Source organism: Crinia signifera, chromosome 7, assembly GCF_055691185.1.
Source record: "Crinia signifera chromosome 7, ASM5569118v1, whole genome shotgun sequence".
Taxonomy (NCBI): Eukaryota; Metazoa; Chordata; class Amphibia; order Anura; family Myobatrachidae; genus Crinia; species Crinia signifera.
In genome coordinates, this window is record NC_139223.1 from 8711729 (window position 1) to 8733122 (window position 21394).

The window sequence follows — 21394 nt, forward strand, 5'->3', positions numbered from 1 at the left end:
AGTAGATTCCGTTACAGCGTCTTATATAGCGCAGCAGATTCCGTTACAGCGTCTTATATAGTGCAGCAGATTCCGTTACAGTGTCTTATATAGCGCAGTAGATTCTGTTACAGCGTCTTATATAGCGCAGCAGATTCCGTTACAGTGTCTTATATATCGCAGCAGATTCCGTTACATTGTCTTATATAGCGCAGCAGATTCCGTTACAGTGTCTTATATAGCGCAGCAGATTCTGTTACATTGTTTTATATAGCGCAGCAGATTCCGTTACAGTATCTTATATAGCGCAGCAGATTCCGTTACAGTGTCTTATATAGCGCAGCAGATTCCGTTACAGTGACTTATATAGCGCAGCAGATTCCGTTACAGCGTCTTATATAGCGCAGCAGGTTCCGTTACAGTGTCTTATATAGCGCAGCAGATTCCGTTACAGTGTCTTATATAGTGCAGCAGATTCCGTTACAGTGTCTTATATAGCGCAGCAGATTCCGTTACAGTGTCTTATATAGCGCAGCAGATTCCGTTACAGTGTCTTATATAGCGCAGCAGATTCCGTTACAGTGTCTTATATAGCGCAGCAGATTCCATTACAGTTTCTTATATAGCGCAGCAGATTCCGTTACAGCGTCTTATATAGCGCAGCAGATTCCGTTACAGTGTCTTATATAGCGCAGCAGATTCCGTTACAGTGTCTTATATAGCGCAGCAGATTCCGTTACAGCGTCTTATATAGCGCAGCAGGTTCCGTTACAGTGTCTTATATAGCGCAGCAGATTCCGTTACAGTGTCTTATATAGTGCAGCAGATTCCGTTACAGTGTCTTATATAGCGCAGCAGATTCCGTTACAGTGTCTTATATAGCGCAGCAGATTCCGTTACAGTGTCTTATATAGCGCAGCAGATTCCGTTACAGTGTCTTATATAGCGCAGCAGATTCCATTACAGTTTCTTATATAGCGCAGCAGATTCCGTTACAGTGTCTTATATAGCGCAGCAGATTCCGTTACAGTGTCTTATATTGCGCAGCAGATTCCGTTACAGTTTCTTATATAGCGCAGCAGATTCCGTTACAGTTTCTTATATAGCGCAGCAGATTCCGTTACAGTTTCTTATATAGCGCAGCAGATTCCATTTCAGTGTCTTATATAGCGCAGCAGATTCCGTTACAGCGTCTTATATAGCGCAGCAGATTCCGTTACAGTGTCTTATATAGTGCAGCAGATTCCATTGCACTTTACAATAGTAGACAGTGATAAAACAAACTGGGTAACAACAGACAGACTTGGAGGTAGGAGGGCCCTGCTGCAAGCTTACAATCTATAGGGATATAGGAGGGAAACACAAGGACAGGCACCAGTAATAGCATAGCAGTCCCACCAAGTTACAAGTCCAGAAGGGAAGCTATATAATACATAAGTGCCTCGGAGGGTTATGCATGTAGAACTAAATATGATAGGCTTGCCTGAAGAGGGGAGTTTTCAGGGAACGCTTGAAAGTTTGGAGGCTAGTGGAGTCTTATTGTGCGTGGAAGGGCATTCCATAGGGTGGGAGCAGCCTGATGAAAGTCCTGTAATAGTGAATGGGAGCTAGTGATCCCTGCAGACGAGAGACACAGATCCTGTGCAGAGCGGAGTGGTCGAGATGGGAGATACTTTGTGATAAGTGCAGAGATATCAGCTGGTGCAGTATGGGTAATAGCTTTATATGTGAGAAGTGTTTTATATTGAATACGGTAATATACAGGCAACCAATGGAGGGACTGGCAGAGCAGATCAGCAGACAATGAGCATCTGGCTAGGAAGATCAGCCTAGCAGCAGCATGCCCTTATTCTGATTGACGCGGACTTTACCGCATTCTTACGGATCGCGTCTTTTCGGCGTCTGCACATGCGTGGAGAACGCAACGCGCATGTGCCACGCCTTGACTCCGTACCAGTTCGGCCAAATCCCGTACAAAACTGTTCCCCGCAATCAGTCGGGAAATATGGGCGTATTATGGGCGTCATGCGGAATGTCACATGGGCGTAGTTTCAAAGTGGGCAAAACGGGGCGGAAACATGGGCGGACACGGGGGAGTACACTTATGTTGGGGGGCGTACATTCGGATAGCACTCCGAATGCACGCGATCAAAAGGGGAAGAAATGTGCGGTGTCCACAAGTGTACTATTGCTTTGCGGACACCACTCGTTCATGCGGTAGGCGAACGTACGCCTAATGACTACAAGCATTAACACCTGAACCCAATAGAATCTACTCCTTTACTCATTACTCACTAATAGGCCGCTTGTCAGTGCTTTAATTGAAACCATTGCTGCTTCAAGGAACCCTTCCTAAACACCCACATATCCTGTACTTGTCAGACACTTTAAAACTGCTAACAATGGACATGACAGAATATTAATACTAGCAATACACATGTGTATTCGACATGTACTCATGAAACCACACATTTTTGGGTAAAGTAAAAAAATTTATTTCTATACATGTCACAGTCAATGCCACTGTGATGCAATGACCAAAAAATACAAAATAAAAAAAATAAACAACATGGCAGGAATGTAGCAAAATAAATAATAATACAAAACAAATATAATTGCACACAGATGGACTCCAGCACCTCCTATGTGCCACTGCACATGCAGCCAGTGGGAAATGAGGATGCTGCTGGCCCTTCTACAGCAGGGCAACCTGCACCTGACCATTCTACAGCAGGGCAACCTACACCTGGCCCTTCTGCAGCAGGCCAACCTGCAGCTGGCTCATATGCACCATCAGCAGAATCATTTGGAACACAACCGGGGACTTCACAAGATAGTACCATGGCCATCACTTCAAGTACAGCTGACAGTAATGGCAGGCAAAAGAGGGCAACAGGGGAACCAAAAAGGACATATGAAGCAAGGGCTCATCTGGTTACCCTCAGCACGTGATTGGACACAAGAAGCTGACACACACAGCACAATGGAAGATTTGGGACCACATAACGGTGGAGATTAATGCAGCCACAAGTTCATTTGCGACCACGTTTGGCCTTGGTAGGCTCCTTGGCCTGTGCAGCAGCTCTTCGGGGACGGCCAGATGCTGGGGCAGGTGGAGCAGATAATGTTGAGGGGTTGGCTGGTCTACCCCTCCTGCCAGCAGGGAGTGTTGCCGGTGGTAATGCACCAGAAACGGATGACATTAGGACCCTGTTGCTGGTAACCAGCTCCACCATAAGCTCATTATGGTGGAGGAGGAGATCATTTTGGCGGGTGGCTTGCTCGGCCAGCACCTGAGCACTTGCAGCCATGGCCTGATGTGACTGAGCCATGGCCTGCATGCTCGCAGCGATGGCCTGCTGGGTGCTGACCAAGCTCGCCAGGATCTCCTCGGTCCTATGCATCCGTTCTGATGCCAAGTCTCCCTGCTGGTTGATGTCCCCAAGCATCTGTGCCAAGGCGGCCAAATCGGCTTGGGCCGATGGCTGCTGCTGCACAGGCCTACCACTGGGGCCAGGTGGCACGGACTCCTCCACCTCCTGAGCAGAGTCGGCACCAAGCGGTGGGGTGTCTGTGGAAAAAGATAAACACAATTAGGAGACATTCTAAGATAATTACTTGCACAAGTTTATGGCATGACCAATATTTACCTTCCAGCAAAGACGCAAACACTTCAGCTGGGGCCTCGCTATCCATCGTGCTCACCCCCCTGATCTCCTCTACTGATATACAGCTCTCGGCCATCAACTCCAGGGGGGTGAGCTCTAGCCCTGATGGCATGGGCCCGGCCCCAGATGTCTGGCTGTGTTCCCACCGCTTGGTCATCTTCCTCTTCAGGTTGGTTTTGAAGTCCTGCCACCTGCAATGTAAGTTGACATATTAATACATGTCACTCCAGATGTTAGCTGTTGCAGCCATTGCTCTGTGCTACATATTACGACATGTGATTAATGTCCAAAAGATAATATTATATGCAACTATGATATCCACCGTTACAATACACATTCACAATCACCCTACTCTAACTCTCACCGAAATAACATGGCAATAATGTATGTGTATCGTAACAACCTCACGGGCCATTTGCTAAATCCATCTAAGCATCAATTCAATCATTACTTGGCTATTACTGGGCACATGTATGACAAAACAACTTGCCTCTTCTTCACATGGTCCATCTCACGAACTTGTGGCGCTACTTCATTAATCTCTGCCGTTATCTGTTCCCAAATCTTCCATCTGCGTGTGTGTGTCAGCTTCTCCGATGGACACTCAATCCAATCACGTGCTCGGGGAACCAGGATGGCAAGCTCCTGTGCTTCATATGCCTTATTTTTTTTGGGTGGTTCCTCTGTTGCCCTGGCTCTCCCCTTGCCACGTCCTTGGCCACGCCCCCTGTCACGTGTCGCTGCACTTGAAGTGCTGGCCATGGTACTACCTTGTGAAGTCCCCGGTTGTGTTCCAATCAATTCTGCTGATGGTGCATATGAGCCAGCTGCAGGTTGGCCTGCTGCAGAAGGGCCAGGTGTAGGTTGCCCTGCTGTAGAATGGTCAGGTGCAGGTTGCCCTGCTGTAGAAGGTCCAGCAGCCTCCTCATTACCCACTGGCCGCATGTGCAGTGGCACATAGGTGGTGCTGGAGTCCATCTTGTCAAATAGTTGCTGCAGATCTGGGTCCACCTCTGGTTGTGATCCAGACATGTTAGCAACAACATGGTCACCTTCTAATACACCTTTATATACTGTTTGTGTAGCCTGTTTGGCGGACATCAGCGGCAGCTGCGTTCCGTGCGTGAGCGTACGTCGCTGTTTTTTCGCGCCGCATACGGTGGCGGAAATTCCATTGTGTAAAACCTGGCGAAAGTTCTACATGAAATACTGGGCACCAATTCTAACATTGCATAGAATCTTCTGATACACCTGTGACTATTGCACAATACACATGCTATTTGCTAGCATGACATGACATTTGATTCATGACTACTGTGGTATTGTGGCGTTTGTTTGCAAGCTAAAAGTAGCCCAATCCCTTAGATAATCCAGGCCACAAGTCATGCAATACTCATCTCTACTGTTATAGACCACACATGTGAGAGCCCTATAAATAGTGACTTGCTGCTAGAATCATTTGTCTCCAGATCTGGACTTGTCAGGGTCTAAGGTAAGCTCTTCCATGCTCCTTGTAGATATGATATCCATTAACAATGTAAGTGTATGAATGTATGCACAATTGCCTCACTGACTACAGATTGTTGGGCCAGCAAAGTGCGTGTAGCATTATTGCAACATGTCACATGTTCACTATTTCACTCACAGGTCTTAAACCTGTGTGGGTTCATCTATTGCAGGACAACATGTCCCAGCAATAGATGAAATGTCTCATAGTACATGATGTCGGCAAAAAATGCTGACACCTTTATCTGAGTGTTTTGGACGGTGTGTATTGAGTTCATATTATTGTGTCATCATTATAGAGTCAAATGGATCTGAGGGATTTCACGGGGCGGCCATCTATTGTACGTATTGAAGGCTACAAATCTATTTGTAGTGGGATATGGCCATTATGTGCATAGGTGCATCAGTATTTATGTTCATTTCTTTATAGGTTGCTGAAGCAATGATGCGCTACATGGAGAGGAGGCTAAGGGCACTTGCGGCTCTCCCCACTCGTCGGCCAAGGAGGCCAGGACGTGCTAGAATCTATCGCACACGGGTGACTCTGTTTGCTATGCCCGATGATGAGGTACTTACTAGGTACCGGTTACCGCCACATGTCATTCTGGATCTGCTCACCTTAATTCAGAGCGATCTGGAACCTCTACACGGGATCACGACAGCAATTCCGCCTCACACACAGCTGCTGGCGGTGTTGCATTTCTGCGCCTCAGGATCATTCCAACAAGTAGTGGCAGTACTTGCTGGAATATCTCAGCCGGCCTTCTGCCGAATCCTGAGGCGTGTGACGTCGGCCATGTTCAGGCGCAAGGGGCACTTCATGGCCATGACATTTGCCACCGAGACCCTGCGCAGAAGCCAGCAGGCCTTCCATCAAATTGCTGGCTTCCCTAATGTGATAGGGGCTGTGGATGGCACCCATGTACCATTTGTGCCTCCATCTCGAAGTGAGAAGATATATAGGAACCGCAAATTGTTCCACTCACTGAACGTGATGGTGGTATGTGGCCCATCCATGGAAATTCTCGCCTTCAACTCGAAGTTTCCCGGAAGTGCCCATGACTCTCATGTCATCCGACAAACCGGGATATGGCAAAGACTCCAAGAGCTGGAAGGCCGTGATGCGTGGGTTCTGGGTGACTCCGGTTACCCATGTACGCCCTGGCTACTTACGCCGTACAGCTACCCAGCACCGGGCCCACAGGAGGCATTCAATCGGGCGCATGTTGCCACCAGGCAAGTGGTGGAGCGCTCAATTGGCCTTTTAAAAGGTCGATTTAGAGTGCTCCACCGCACTGGTGGTGACTTACAATATGCGCCTCAAATGGTGTCGAGGATCGTGGGCCTGTGTATATTTTTCCACAACATTGCTGTGCGGCGTGAGATACCCTTTGATGAGTGGGAGGTACCATCTGAGCCGCAAGATCCGCCCATGCGCCCATCCCGCGCCCCTGAATGCCGGAGGGGATACCAGCTGCGGGACTCTGTGGCGCAAAGATACTTCAGGTACATGTTATCGAGTTGACAGAACACACCAATTGTAGTCAAAATCAGCCCTTCAAATAAGTACAGTGTGTTAGTTGTCAGTGTTACAAAACTAAAATTAGCCAGCCTGCCCTCCTAATGGCAAAGAAATAGGAGATATTTATCATATGTGCTTAGTTTTGGGGGAAGTTAAATATAGGTGCTAATTATTATACCTTGTTCAAGGGATCTTATGTGTTTGTTATATCTTCATTATTGTAGTTGATACTATCCCTGATGACTGGTGAGTACATTGATTTATTCTGTAATGTGTTGGGGATTTTTTCATGTGTTGATGTCTGATTTGTTTGCATATATATATATATATATATATATATATATATATATATATATATATATATATATATATATATATCTATATATCTATATATATGATATTTGAATTTATTCACATGTTTCAACATTTCAAGGAGCAGGCAGCCAGGCAGGCAGGCAGGCAGGCAGGCAGGGCTGGTGTATAATGCTGGTCTCAGGATACCTGCAAGTGTGTGTATGTGTCTTTTACACATAAATGTACGCATACACATAGATGCATAGAGTAAGTAATGCTAACTACAGCTATGCGTTGCTAAGCTATAGCACGCGTTGCTTGGCGGAGCGAGGCGTCATTGGATTTGCTAAGTGCATACACACTGTGTTTTATATATATCAGATTTGTTCATTGCCATACATCAACACTACTGTTTTGAAGGCATGCGAATTTGTCACCATTTGTGTTGGCGCAGAGACGCTGTTCATGTAAAGATGAACAATAAAGTTATTAACACAAATAACTGTGATCAACCAATGCCACCACCTGATTGGTTGATAGATGCCATTGTCAACATGGCGGAGACACGAAGGGCAGAACCCTTCACACATGCGGAGCTGAGGGTTCTTGTCTCCGTCATGGAGACAAGGCTGGGCCGTGCGGGGCCCTTCATCACAAACCGCCATAAGCGGAGGGCGTATGCTGCGGCAGGGCGCCGTATTTACGCCCGCACTCGGGTGCGGAGGTCCCTCGGGCAGCTGGAGAGGCGGTGGTCGGACCTCCGCAGGCGCCAGCCCCAGCTGCTCCAGCAAATCAGGGGCGAAATTGCTGAGTGTGAGTATTTTAGCTATGAAATTTCGCACTTACAACATAGCATCTAGAAACAATAAAATGTGTCTCATGATAAGTGGGTGTCCATGGGTTTAAAAGTCCATAGACTGTTATGTGTGCTTCTTCCTGGTTAACATGCAGTCATGTGGCTTTTATATGTAATGCCATAGCATTGAGGATTCTGATGCATACAATGTGCCAGATCTAATATGTGTTACACATTGATAAATGCCTGGGTTGTAATGTGTGAACAAATTACTAACAATCACATAATAATTTAAATGTCACAATTTGGAGTCCATTAACAGTAAGGAGCTACTTTCCTGCATCGTTTGCCATCATTATCACCCTTCCATGTATGTCTTGTTATGGATTAATACATGTGCACCAATGACCCGACATTGACCATGATGTTTTTTTCTACCACACAGCACGAGCCCGAGCCCGACAGGCCCGTGAAGAGGCGGAGGCAGACCTGGCCCAGGAGGAGGCCCAAGACCCGGAGGAGGAGGTGGCGGCAAGGGTGGAGGAGGAGGAAGTGGAGGAGGACCAAATGTTGGAGGAGATGGTGGAGGAGGTGGTGGAGGAGGAGGAGGTGCGTGAGGAGGTGGTGGAGGAGGATGTGGAAGCGGAGTTGGTGGCGGAGGAGGAGGTGTTGGTGGCGGAGGAGGAGGTGGAGGAGGAGGTGGTGGTGGTGGAGGAGGAGGAGGAGGAGGAGGTGGAGGAGGAGGTGGAGGAGGAGGTGGAGGAGGAGTTGGAGGAGGAGGTTCTTGTGGCAGAGGAGCTGGCGGAGGAGGGGGCTGAGGAGGCCACGGTTGCCCCGGACGATTCTGATGACGAGGGGGAGGAGGCGTGCCAGGCCCCGGAGTCCCAGCAGATCGGTATGTTAACATAATGCATCATTCATGAAGTAGTTGTACTGGTATTTGTTATGTAGCACTGGTGATAAAAAATTTTGGGCCCATACTATTCATATAGACCCCAAAGTGGGTAGCTACAGATACAGGTACGGGTTAGATGGGGTGTCCAAGGCATCCCTTTCATCCAGGACACCTCTCAATTACACAGGTTTGTGGGATGGGTTGGAGGTCCATTTTGACTGCCACATAACCGTTGTAGTTAAACAGGATCCAGGAGTAAAGGGATGAGTGGATCATTTGTGGATTAAAATCACCTGCTGCAAGCGTAGATTATGACCCATCAAATAGTGGAATCTATATTGTTGGTGAATGTTATTTATAAACTCTAGGATGTATGCTATAAATGGAGTAGGGGCCAGCCTACCTTGGAATGGAGTCAGAAGTTGCCAGTGTCCCAGGAGCCTCCTCTACCTAAACACCCCCTGTAGTTCAGATTGTTTTTTTGCCCTCACAGAATTGTAGGTTGGTTTAGACAGAATTATGATTTTGAGGATGTGTACTGTGCATTCCTGACATTTGCATAACTCCCATGCCACGAACCATCACTGAACTTAGACTGAGCAGATTGTGACAAGTTCTTATTGACGGAGGCCATGACATGCTTGTCATTGGTTAGTCATGGGTGGGTTGTGACTGAGAAGAAACAATATGACTGTTATGTCTTCTGCAGAGTAAAGGGTAGAGGCCAAAAAAGACAGTATGTAGTAAATAAGTTTGCATGTATGTATATATGTATGTGTCATATCTATTTATCTATGTGTGTCTCTATCTCTCTACATAGATAGATATATATATATATATATATATATATATATATATATATATATATATACACACATGTCACCTAGCATTTGTGCAATTTATGTCGCAGTATGTGAAATGTATGCATGAATAACATGACTAATTTTTGCCCCTTTGACATGCCCACAGATGACACCACACCGGCAGATGAGGGGGTGCGTGGGGCCGTCCTGCGAGCGGAGCACCATTTGAGGCTCCTTCTAGCAGACCTGCAGGACATCCGAGATCTGCTGCTTTAATTTAGTATTTTATATTTTTTTTTTTCTATGTTAATGGTGTTTTTAAATAAATTCTTTATGCAAGTTCACAGTTGTTGGTTTTATTTGCACTTGAAACAGTATATGTGTAGATTGTTTATAATCTTTTACACAGGGTGTAATACAAACCATTGCACTTACATTGCTGTAACGGTTAATGTGTGCAATGCATGTGTTAGGCATGCTTGTAAGGATATATTGGCATCTAATTGATTCCAATTCCAAATAAGCAGTTTTTTATGAGGATAGGTAATTGAATAAGTGGGTCATGTGATGTCTTGCAGAAGATACTTAATAGTGGGTTGTTTGGCGTAAATACTCCGCTTACGTGCGGTAGCACCGCTTGGCTCCCGTTCGGATGCGGTATTCCCGAGCATACTCTGTAATACTCTGTAATACCGTGCCGAATCTGAGTGTTTCTCCCGCACACGCATGGTTTGTATGTCGTCCGTAAACACGCCCTGTTCTTAAAGAGTGAGTCCGTCCGAATGCGGAGGACACGTGGGCGTTTCTACGGACGATGGCCGCATGCGGCAAAACACCGTAGCGTGCGGACCGCTCCGTAAGAATGCGGGAATATCCGCACCGATCAGAATAAGGGCCGAATGGATTGCAGTGGTGAGAGTCTGTTCTTGGGAAGACCAGTTAGGAGACTATTGCAATAATCAATGCGGGATATAATGAGTGCATGGATAAGAGATTTAGTTAGTGTGAGATACGGTTGTATTTTGGACATGTTTTTTAGATGCATGTAACATGATTTGGAGACAGATTGAATGTGGGGAAGAAAGGACAGTTTAGAGTCGAGGATAACCCCTAGGCAATGAGCTTGTGGAGTAGGGTAGATTGTCGAGTTGTCAACGGCAATGGAGATATCAGGATGGTAACTGTTCTTAGTTGGCGGGAGTATAAGTAATTCCATTTGGAAATATTGAGTTTGAGTTATCTATTTATATCTAGTTATATTGAGTTATCACTTTTGAAGCTTAGAGAATCTGGCCCCTGTTCTGCTCACTTTAGTAAAACAAGATTACTTGTTATTTTTATAAATGATAAGCAGAAGACAATTGTCAGTGGGCATGTATTCCTGCCCGCCCACCCACAACCCCCCTCCGGGCACTTTTAATGAATTTTTACCTTATGGCCGGGGTCAGGGTGGCTGGCAGCTCCTCTCTCCTCTCCAAATGATGAAGCATGCAGCAAGCCTCATGACGGTGCTGCTGCTGCGCTGTTCTTCCGTTGTCACTCACGGCGTGACGTCATTACATTACGCCACGGTTGGGTCTTCCTTTGAGCTCGTAGTGAACTCGGAGCCGGGCGGCGGGCGGGCTCAAGCAGCCGGACAGTGAAGGGGCGGGCAGGGGTGAGTGACTGTGACCGTGCGCTGCTGTGGAGTATTGCCCAGGTCCTACCCTATGTCAGAGCGGCGGGGCCCGGGACTCAAGTACCCCCACCCCCCCAGACCCCCCCTGTCGGCGGCCCTGAGTGTGTGAGGTGCGCAGCATATATATTTTTATATATATATATATATATATATATATATATATATATATATATATAATGTGTGTTGTGTGTGTGCATTGGCATAAGTGTAAATTTTGGGGGTCTGGGAAATTGAAGGCTGAAGTTATGTGCACACTCCATAAAAGAGGGTGCCGCCACTCAAAATGGTGCATGTCCTTGAGTGTAGTGTACCATGCCATATGCCCCTTATACACATTGTGCAAAACAGTAGTAGACCCCCTTACACTTGCCCCTTAAATATTATGCCACGCAGAAAGAGCCAAAATTCCCCTTATGCGACACAGGGTGAGCAAAACAAATTCACATGGAATGAGCCAAAATTCACATTATACCACCCAGATTGCACCAAAATTCATGTTATGCCAAACTGAAATTCACCTAGTGTGTATTGTTTGTGTACAGATGAGATGGGATGCAGTCCGTTAAAGTAAAAATAAATTAATTGTAAGTATATTTATTGTAAGTAAATACAAATAAAGGGTGTAGATGCATAGATAAGTCTGTGACCTGGAAATATCCACAGGTTGATGTGCCGGTGGGTCAGAATGCAATGAGCCCCAGTGGGAAATGAGGATGTTAGCAGAACCCTTTATACCATAAACCTCCTGCGGTTTATGTCTCAAGGCATATATCGTGGTGTGGGGGCAAGGGGGTAGTGTGTAAATGCGATGAGCCCTTTCGGGGATGGGGGTGTCAGCAGAACCCTATACCCTTATAAACCTCCTGTGGTTTATGTCTCATGCAATAGTCCGTGGGGATATGTGTGCCCCCACACCACAATACATGCTTTGAGACATAAACCACAGTGGCTTTCAGATCAAAGCCACCCAGTGTGTATGGCCCGGCGATGAGCGGTGAGCGCTGCTGCGCGCTCCCACAACATCGCCGGGAAAGCCGTTCATCGTACCAGCAGATGTGCGGTTTTCAGGACGGCTTTGCATAGCGCTCTGCTATGCAACACCGTCCTCCCCCCCTCCGTCGGCGCCGGGCAGGGGGAAAGTTGCTCAGTGTGTCCATACACCCTGTCCATACACCCTGGGCTTGGTCGCCCAGGGTGTATGGACCGTAAGTGAAATTTCCCAAAAATGGCTATGAGACACCACCAGGTCCAGAGGTACCTTGTTGCCCAATTTGGTCGGCTCTGAGTGCCACGGTGTGCCCGCAATGCAACAGACACACACACACACACATATATATACTGTATACCCCACACCACACAAGGTCCCCACAACGTGACTGTGTAAACAGATTCTGGTCCCCGAAATGTGATAAATACCAGAACTCACACACTCTTCAATTTTATTATATAGATTACATGAACAAATACAGAAAGGATTTGAATGTCAGACTTATTGCAAACATTATGTTATACTTAAGGTGATTCTGTTGGATATCACTGGTCAGTAAATTATATTGCTACAGTAATCTTCATGTCAATAGCGCATCCATTTCTCTATTACCTTTGTATTGTATGATTAAGTGTATGTGTGTTTTGGTCATTGGCTAAACTCTAAGTGCCTCAAGTGGAGATGATTACATGTCTGTATGTGGCGTGTGTCCTGTATTCTGCATGCTCCTTACCTATATATACACTAGTACATACTGTATGTAGCCATAGGCATTGGGATCTCATTACAGCCAGTGATGCAGAAATGGGCTATGATGGAACATTTTCTTGCAGGCAATGCTCAGTGTGGTGAGGCGGATCTGGTTAGAATACTGGCAATAAGGATGCCGGCACTTGGAATACCGACAGCAGAATCCCAACACTGGTCAGAGTACCGGGCCTGGAACTCAGACAATGTATGCAATATGATTCCCAGAATCCCGAAACTGAATGTAAACATGCTGGGGAAGGTTAGGGTTAGGCCACGGGGGAAGGGGGGGGGGGGGTATTAGGGGGAGGGTTGCTATAATTCTATAAGGCACTAGGAATGGTTAGACACCAATGTAGAAGGGTCAGGGGTTAAGGTTTAGCACTAAGGGGGTATTGTTAGGGTTAGGCTGTGGGAGTTAGGCACTAATGGAGGAATGTTAGATTTGCTTAGGATGCAGGAAGGGAGAATTAGGTGGGTGTGTTGGGGTTTTGCATATTGGTGCTGCTGCTGGTCATGTGACTGCTGGCATCCCAAGCACCTGAATCCTGATACTATCTCAGAGAAGACGGGGGTGTACACATAACTGCCATACTAAAGGGCCCCATACATCAGCAATTAATTGTGACAATTTTCAGATATTGAGATGATTGCCACAATTAATTTTAGATGTGTGGGCTCCCCCTTTTGGCAATCCCAATCACAATCGCCAATTTCCAGATATGAAGATGCAATCTTTAGATGGAAAAATCTGCCGATCACTGAAATAAATCTGTAATGTGTGGGTAAAGTCAGATAGATTGTAAAATCCAATTATCTGAAAATCCATAAATTGTGATTGCTGATGTATGGGGCCTATTAGTCTATCTATCTATCTATCTATCTATCTATCTATCTATCTATCTATCTATCTATCTATCTATCTATCTATCTATCTATCTATCTATCTATCTACAAGGGCGTAACTACCATAGGTGCAAGGGGTGCAGCTGCTATAGGGCCCAGAGGTGAAGGGGGCCCATCTTTGCTGTCTAAGTATATGTTTTACCTACATTTATCACCATCAGTTGCTAAATAGGGGGCCCTTACAAACTTTTGCTATGGGGCCTACGAATAACTAGTTACGCCTGTCTATCTATCTATCTATCTATCTATCTATCTACCTATATATCTATCTACCTACCTATCTATCTATCACATACCTCCCAACATGACCCATGCCAGGAGGGACACAATGCTCTGCTTTTGGACTTTTTCTCTTAATGTATGATTGCCATCACCTGTGTTGACCAGGTTTACTAATAAGAAAGGTGTTTCTCCACAGGTGCTGGCAATCATTAATTAAGAGGAAAGTGCAGGAGCAGAGCAATGTGTTCCTCCTGGAGAGGGTCATGTTGGGAGGTATGCTATCATATTCATCTATTTAGCTATTAAAAAGCAAAATCTTAACTTGAGCTCTATCTTTTAATAGATTTTACATAAAAAACTGTTTTCCACATCTTCCTTACTTTGCCTTTTTATGTAATAAAACCATTTTAGCTTTATGTATTTTCTATTTTGCGTTAATAACGCCGATACCCGAGATTTACCATCCTTGTTATCTCTGCCTGGTTTAGTTCACTTTGTTTCTGCATTTCTGCCTTGTGTTGATCCCTTTGTTTCTGCATTTCTGCCATGTGCTGTTCTTTTTGCCTCTCCATATCTCTCTGGTGAGCGAAATCCAGGACAATTTCTTTCCTTTGCTTCCTCTCAGCTGCTGGATTCCTTTCCTTTCTCATCTGAAATTCTACATCCTTGATAATCTCATACAGACACTTTGCAATTTCCTCATGTTTCCCCCGGGTCATCCGGTGATCTTCAGCCGTGTAATTCTCTATGGAGAACATGTTCTCCACCCCCATCCTTCTGAAGTTCTCCTTTACCTGCGGCAGATTGCCACTGAGCTCCCGGGTGAGGACAACAGTGGGGAAGAGTCCTGTAATACAATAAAATTAAAAATAAAATATTTCAGAGCCAGATGAAGGACATCTATATGTCTGATATGTTCTGGTTGCGAAAGGGAACCTTCTCCATGGATGTTCACCCACCCATTCCATCGGGATTACAATGTTCTGGACTCTACTCATTCAGAGTGAGAAAGAGAAAGACTTCCTACCATGCTATCCATTTGGAGGATTTGGATTGGCTATGTTGCCATTTTATTCTTTTTTTATTGTCACATGAAAAAAATGTTTTTGGAAAATCTATTGTGATACCCTCTATGTTTGGCTAATCGTTTAAGGGGATGGAGTAGTGACATGTTATTATTATTATTATTATTATTATTATTATTATTATTATTATTATTATAATTTTATTTATAAGGCGCCACAAGTGTTTTGCAGCGCCGTACAAGGAACAATGCAGGGAGACAAAGCTTGGCATAACATTGAATAAATAACAAAAATACAGTACAAATACAGAGTTCCACATATCAGTACACATTACAGCTTACATGTAAGTAGTGAGGACTCAATCAACATACAACTAGATCCTTGAGGCCAACGATGGAGATTAGTATGTAGAGGAAGATGGTCACCTAGTGTTGGAGTATAGGAGAGCTGTGAGTGAAATGTGAAGAGAAGAGGGCTTAGATGACAAGAGGGAAGAGGGCCCTGCTCGGAGGAGCTTACAATCTAGTAGGAAGAAAGAAAGAATGTTATAAAGAAAGCTTTTGAAGAACATCAATACCTTCATTTAGGTGAGTGCAACTTGATGAGGTGAAGGTCCCCGAGTGCACTATGGGCCTAATTCAGGTTCACTCGCAAAGCACATTTAGTTTGCTAATGGACAAAACCATGTGCACTGCAGCTGGGACAGAAGTAACAGGTGCAGAGATAACACTGCAGGCAAGGCAGAAGTAACAGGTGTGAGTGAACGTGAATCACCCTCTATGTCCTTCAAGCCTGCTAACAGCATTATGCGTAAGATACCTTTATGTGACCACATCTCACTTCTGTTAGGTGAGCCCAAAGTGGACACTCCTGAGGAAAAAGGGAAAATATAACTGTTTTAACAGGCTCTATCTAGAGTAGAAAATGAAGTGGGAGGCCCCAAGTGCACAACTGAGAAAGAAGACAAGAACATTATCTCTAGTTTGAGAAATAGATGCTTCACAGGTCCTCAACTGGTAGCTTCAATAAATGGTACCCACAATATGCCAGGGTCGATGTCTACAGTAAAGAGGCGACTCTGGGATGCCGGCCTTCTAGGGAGAATAGCAAAAAAAAGCCATATCTGAGACTGGCCAACAAAAGGAAAATATTAATATGGGCAAAGATCACAGACATTGGTCAGAGGAATTTTGGAAAAAGTTTTATGGACTGCCTAGAAGGCCACTTCTTCACTATAGACATTGACATTTGATTAATTTGCCAGTTGAGGACCTGTGAGACTTCTTTTTCCCAAACTAGAGACTCTAATGTACTTGTCTCCATGCTCAGTTGTGCATCGGGGCCTCCCACTTCTCTTTATACTCTTAGAGTCTGTTTGTGCTGTTCTCTGAAGGGAGTAGTACACACCGCTGTAGGAAATGTTCAGTTTCTTGGCAACTACTCATATGGAATAGCCTTCATTTCTAAGAACAAGAATAGACTGTTGAGTTTCACATAAAAGTACTAAAAATTTTTTTTGCCATTTTGAGAGTATAATTGAGCCCACAAATGTAATGCTCCAGATACTCAACTTGAACAAAGGAAAGCCAGTTTTATAGCTTCTCTAAAAAGCAAATCCATTTTCAGCTGTGCTATCATAATAGCTCAAGGATTTTTGAGGGTTTTCTAATCATCCATTAGTCTTCTAACATGATTATCAAATACAATGCACCCTTAGGACACTGGAGTGATGGTTGCTGGAAATGGGCCTCTATACACCTATGTACTGTAGAAACTCCTTTAAAAACCAGATGTTTGCAGCTAGTATAGTCATTTACCACATTAACAATGTATGGAGTGGGACTTCTGCTTCCGGGTCCATGGTGACAGCAGGCTGAAGCTGCAGCTCCATGCCAACACCCACATACCCGCACACCAAACCGCTCACAGACCTCCAACCACCCGCAGCCTGACATCACTTTTCCTGCTGCACCTATGGACAAGTTCCTGGTGTCAGCGACCGCTTCCAAACCCCAGCAGCAATGCACTGAAAAGAGGCGCGTCGGACCCCAGCACAGCACCAGTCTCTCTAGCATCCAGAATGGCTAATGGGTTTCTGGGCAGGTGTGTTATATAGCATGTCATGGGCATCACGGTGTGTTATATAGTATGTAATGGGCATTACGGTGTGTTATATAGTATGTAATGGGCATTACGGTGTGTTATATAGTATGTAATGGGCATTACGGTGTGTTATATAGCATGTCATGGGCATCACGGTGTGTTATATAGTATGTAATGGGCATTACGGTGTGTTATATAGCATGTCATGGGTATTACGGTGTGTTATATAGCATGTCATGGGCATTACGGTGTGTTATATAGTATGTAATGGGCATCACGGTGTGTTATATAGTATGTAATGGGCATTACGGTGTGTTATATAGTATGTAATGGGCATTACGGTGTGTTATATAGTATGTAATGGGCATTACGGTGTGTTATATAATATGTAATGGGCATTACGATGTGTTATATAGCATGTCATGGGCATCACGGTGTGTTATATAGCATGTAATGGGCATTACGGTGTGTTATATAGTATGTAATGGGCATCACTGTGTATTATATAGTATGTAATGGGCATTACTGTGTGGTATATAGCATGTCATGGGCATCACGGTGTGTTATATAGTATGTAATGGGCATTACGGTGTGTTATATAGCATGTCATGGGCATCACGGTGTGTTATATAGTATGTAATGGGCATTACGGTGTGTTATATAGCATGTCATGGGCATCACGGTGTGTTATATAGTATGTAATGGGCATTACGGTGTGTTATATAGTATGTAATGGGCATTACGGTGTGTTATATAGTATGTAATGGGCATTACGGTGTGTTATATAGTATGTAATGGGTATTACGGTGTGTTATATAGTATGTAATGGGCATTACGGTGTGTCATATAGTATGTAATGGCATTACGGTGTGTTATATAGTATGTAATGGGCATTACGGTGTGTTATATAGTATGTAATGGGCATTACGGTGTGTTATATAGTATGTAATGGGCATTACCGTGTTATATAGTATGTAATGGGCATTACGGTGTGTTATATAGTATGTAATGGGCATTACGGTGTTATATAGTATGTGATGGGCATTACGGTGTGTTATATAGTATGTAATGGGCATTATGGTGTGTTATATAGTATGTGATGGGCATTACGGTGTGTTATATAGCATGTCATGGGCATCACGGTGTGTTATATAGTATGTAATGGGCATTACGGTGTGTTATATAGCATGTCATGGGCATCACGGTGTGTCATATAGTATGTAATGGGCATTACGGTGTGTTATATAGTATGTAATGGGCATTACGGTGTGTTATATAGTATGTAATGGGCATTACGGTGTGTTATATAGTATGTAATGGGCATCACTGTGTGTTATATAGTATGTAATGGGCATTACGGTGTGTTATATAGTATGTAATAGGCATTACGGTGTGTTATATAGTATGTAATGGGCATTACGGTGTGTTATATAGTATGTAATGGGCATTACGGTGTGTTATATAGTATATATAATGGGCATTACGGTGTGTTATATAGCATGTCATGGGCATCACGGTGTGTTATATAGTATGTAATGGGCATCACGTTGTGTTATATAGTATGTAATGGGCATTACGGGGTGTTATATAGTATGTAATGGGCATTACGGTGTTATATAGTATGTAATGGGCATTACGGTGTGTTATATAGTATGTAATGGGCATTACGGTGTGTTATATAGCATGTCATGGGCATCACGGTGTGTTATATAGTATGTAATGGGCATTATGGTGTGTTATATAGCATGTCATGGGCATCACGGTGTGTTATATAGTATGTAATGGGCATTACGGTGTGTTATATAGCATGTCATGGGCATTATGGTGTGTTATATAGTATGTAATGGGCATTACGGTGTGTTATATAGTATGTAATGGGCATTATGGTGTGTAATATAGTATGTAATGGGCATCACGGTGTGTTATATAGTATGTAATGGGCATTACGGGGTGTTATATAGTATGTAATGGGCATTACGGTGTGTTATATAGTATGTAATGGGCATTATGGTGTGTTATACAGTGTGTAATGGGCAGTACTGTGTGTTATATAGCACGTCATGGGCATTACCGTGTGTTATATAGTATGTAATGGGCATCACGGTGTGTTCTGTAGTATGTAATGGACATTACTGTGTGTTATATAAGGGGATTTTTGTAAGAACTTACCGTTTGAACCCCTTTCTCTGAGTCCAGTCCGGTGACACAGCTTACGATGGGATGTAGGAGGGGTCCGCAGGAGCCAGGCACCTATGCTTCTAAGTCTTTGGGAGCAGGCTCCTCCCTACTGCATCCCACAATGCTTCAGTTCAACTTCAACAGCACACTAGGATACACAACTCAGTACAATGCCTGAACATCATATATGCAACTTATAACACATAACATGGCAACCATGAACGGTACAACTTACTGAGCATTAGGGAGGGATCGCTGTGTCACCGGACTGGACTCAGAGAAAGGGGTTCGAACGGTAAGTTCTTACAAAAATCCCCTTTTCTCTTTCGTCCAGTCCGGTGACACAGCTTACGATGGGACGTTCACGAGCCGGTCCTTTGGGAGGGTACGCTCAGACTGCCAGTTCTCATCACTGCCCGTCCAAATGAAGCCTCCTCCAATGCGAACTCATGAAACCTGTAGAATTTTGTAAAGGTGTGAACAGAGGACCAGGTGGCTGCCCTGCACAACTGCTCTGCCGTAGCCCCATGCCTCACTGCCCACGAAGAAGCAACTGACCTCGTAGTATGGGCGTTTATGCGAGATGGCACAGGTCTACCTGCCCTACAATAGGCAAAGGGAATAGTTGATCTCAACCAACGGGGTATAGTCTGCTTAGAAGCAGGCCACCCAATCTTGTGTACATCGTACAACACCAACAGCAAATCTGATTTGCGAACATCCTTTACTCTACTTATGTAAATTCGCAACGCGCGAACCACATCCAACTTCTTTAAACTGTCCCTATTCCTCGTTCCCTCAGGTGGGGAAGAAACCAGGAGCACAATGTCCTGATTCAAGTGAAAAGAGGAAACCACCTTAGGTAAAAATTTTGGTACTGTCCGAAGTACAGCCCTGTCATCATGAAAAATCAAAAATGGGGACTTGCAGGACAAGGCACCCAATTCTGAAACACGTCTAGCCGAAGCAATAGCCAATAAAAATGCGAGCTTCCAAGTAAGGTACTTGAGATCAGCCGATCTCAGAGGCTCAAAAGGAGGTTTCTGCAGCATGGACAAAACAAGAGATAAGTCCCATGGTGCAACAGGTTGTCTGTAAGGAGGCTTAATCCTAGCCAAACCCTGTAAAAAAGTCTGCACCTCTGGCAACAGAGCCACTCTGTTTTGAAAGAAAATGGAAAGAGCCGAAATTTGCACTTTCAAAGACTGCAAACTTAATCCTGATGATAGTCCATCCTGTAAGAACTCCAGTAGTCTCGCCACCTAAAAACCTGGAGGTATGAACTCTCTGTCGTTCACACCATCTGATGTAGATCCTCCACACCCTGTGGTAATTGGCCGCAGACACCGGTTTTATGGCCCTGAGCATGGTCTGAATGACCTCTTCTGAAAACGCCTTCTTTCTCAATAAGGAGGATTCATACGCCACGCCGTCAAATTTAGGCAAGCTAGGTCCTGGTGCAGAAACGGTTCTTGGCTTAGCAAGTCCAGCCGAAGAGGAAGTCGCCACGATTCCGTCGATAATCTCAGTATGTCTGAGTACCATGACCTCCTGGGCCAATCTGGTGCAACCAGAATGGCCGGTACTTTCTGGTTCTTTATCCTCTTCAACACCCTCGAGAGCATTGGGAACGGGGGGCAGCTGTAGACCAGACTGAAGGACCAAGGAATCGTCATTGCATCCACTGCCCAAGCCAACGGATCCCTCGACCGAGAACAAAACCTCGGCACTTGACAATTGGTCCTGGACACCATAAGATCTATATCTGGCAGCCCCCATCTGTCTACCATTTTCTGAAACACCTCCCGATGGAGTGACCACTCCCCCTCCAGCAGGTCCACCCTGCTGAGGTAGTCCGCCTCTACATTCCGGATCCCCGGAATGAACACAGCTGACAGAGCCGGTACCTGAACCTCCGCCCAGGTGAAGATCTTCACAATCTCTGCCATTGCCATTTTGCTCCGAGTACCGCCTTGGTGATTTAAATATGCCACTGTAGTGGCATTGTCTGATTGTACTCGCACTGGCAAACCTCTCAGAAATTCCTCTGCTTGGCACAAGGCATTCCATACTGCTCTTAGTTC

The 21394-nt window shown here is 44.9% G+C and overlaps 1 protein-coding gene across 1 annotated transcript in view; it reads right to left on the minus strand.

The window, feature by feature from the left end:
* Positions 1-14438: 14438 nt before the first annotated feature.
* Positions 14439-21394, minus strand: part of LOC146021061 (uncharacterized) — a 32966-nt gene continuing 26010 nt past the window's right edge. Inside the window, exon 4 of the mRNA XM_083154862.1 lies at positions 14439-14851. Within this exon, the coding sequence (XP_083010988.1) occupies positions 14439-14851 (413 nt within the window). The remainder of the gene's footprint in view (positions 14852-21394) is intronic.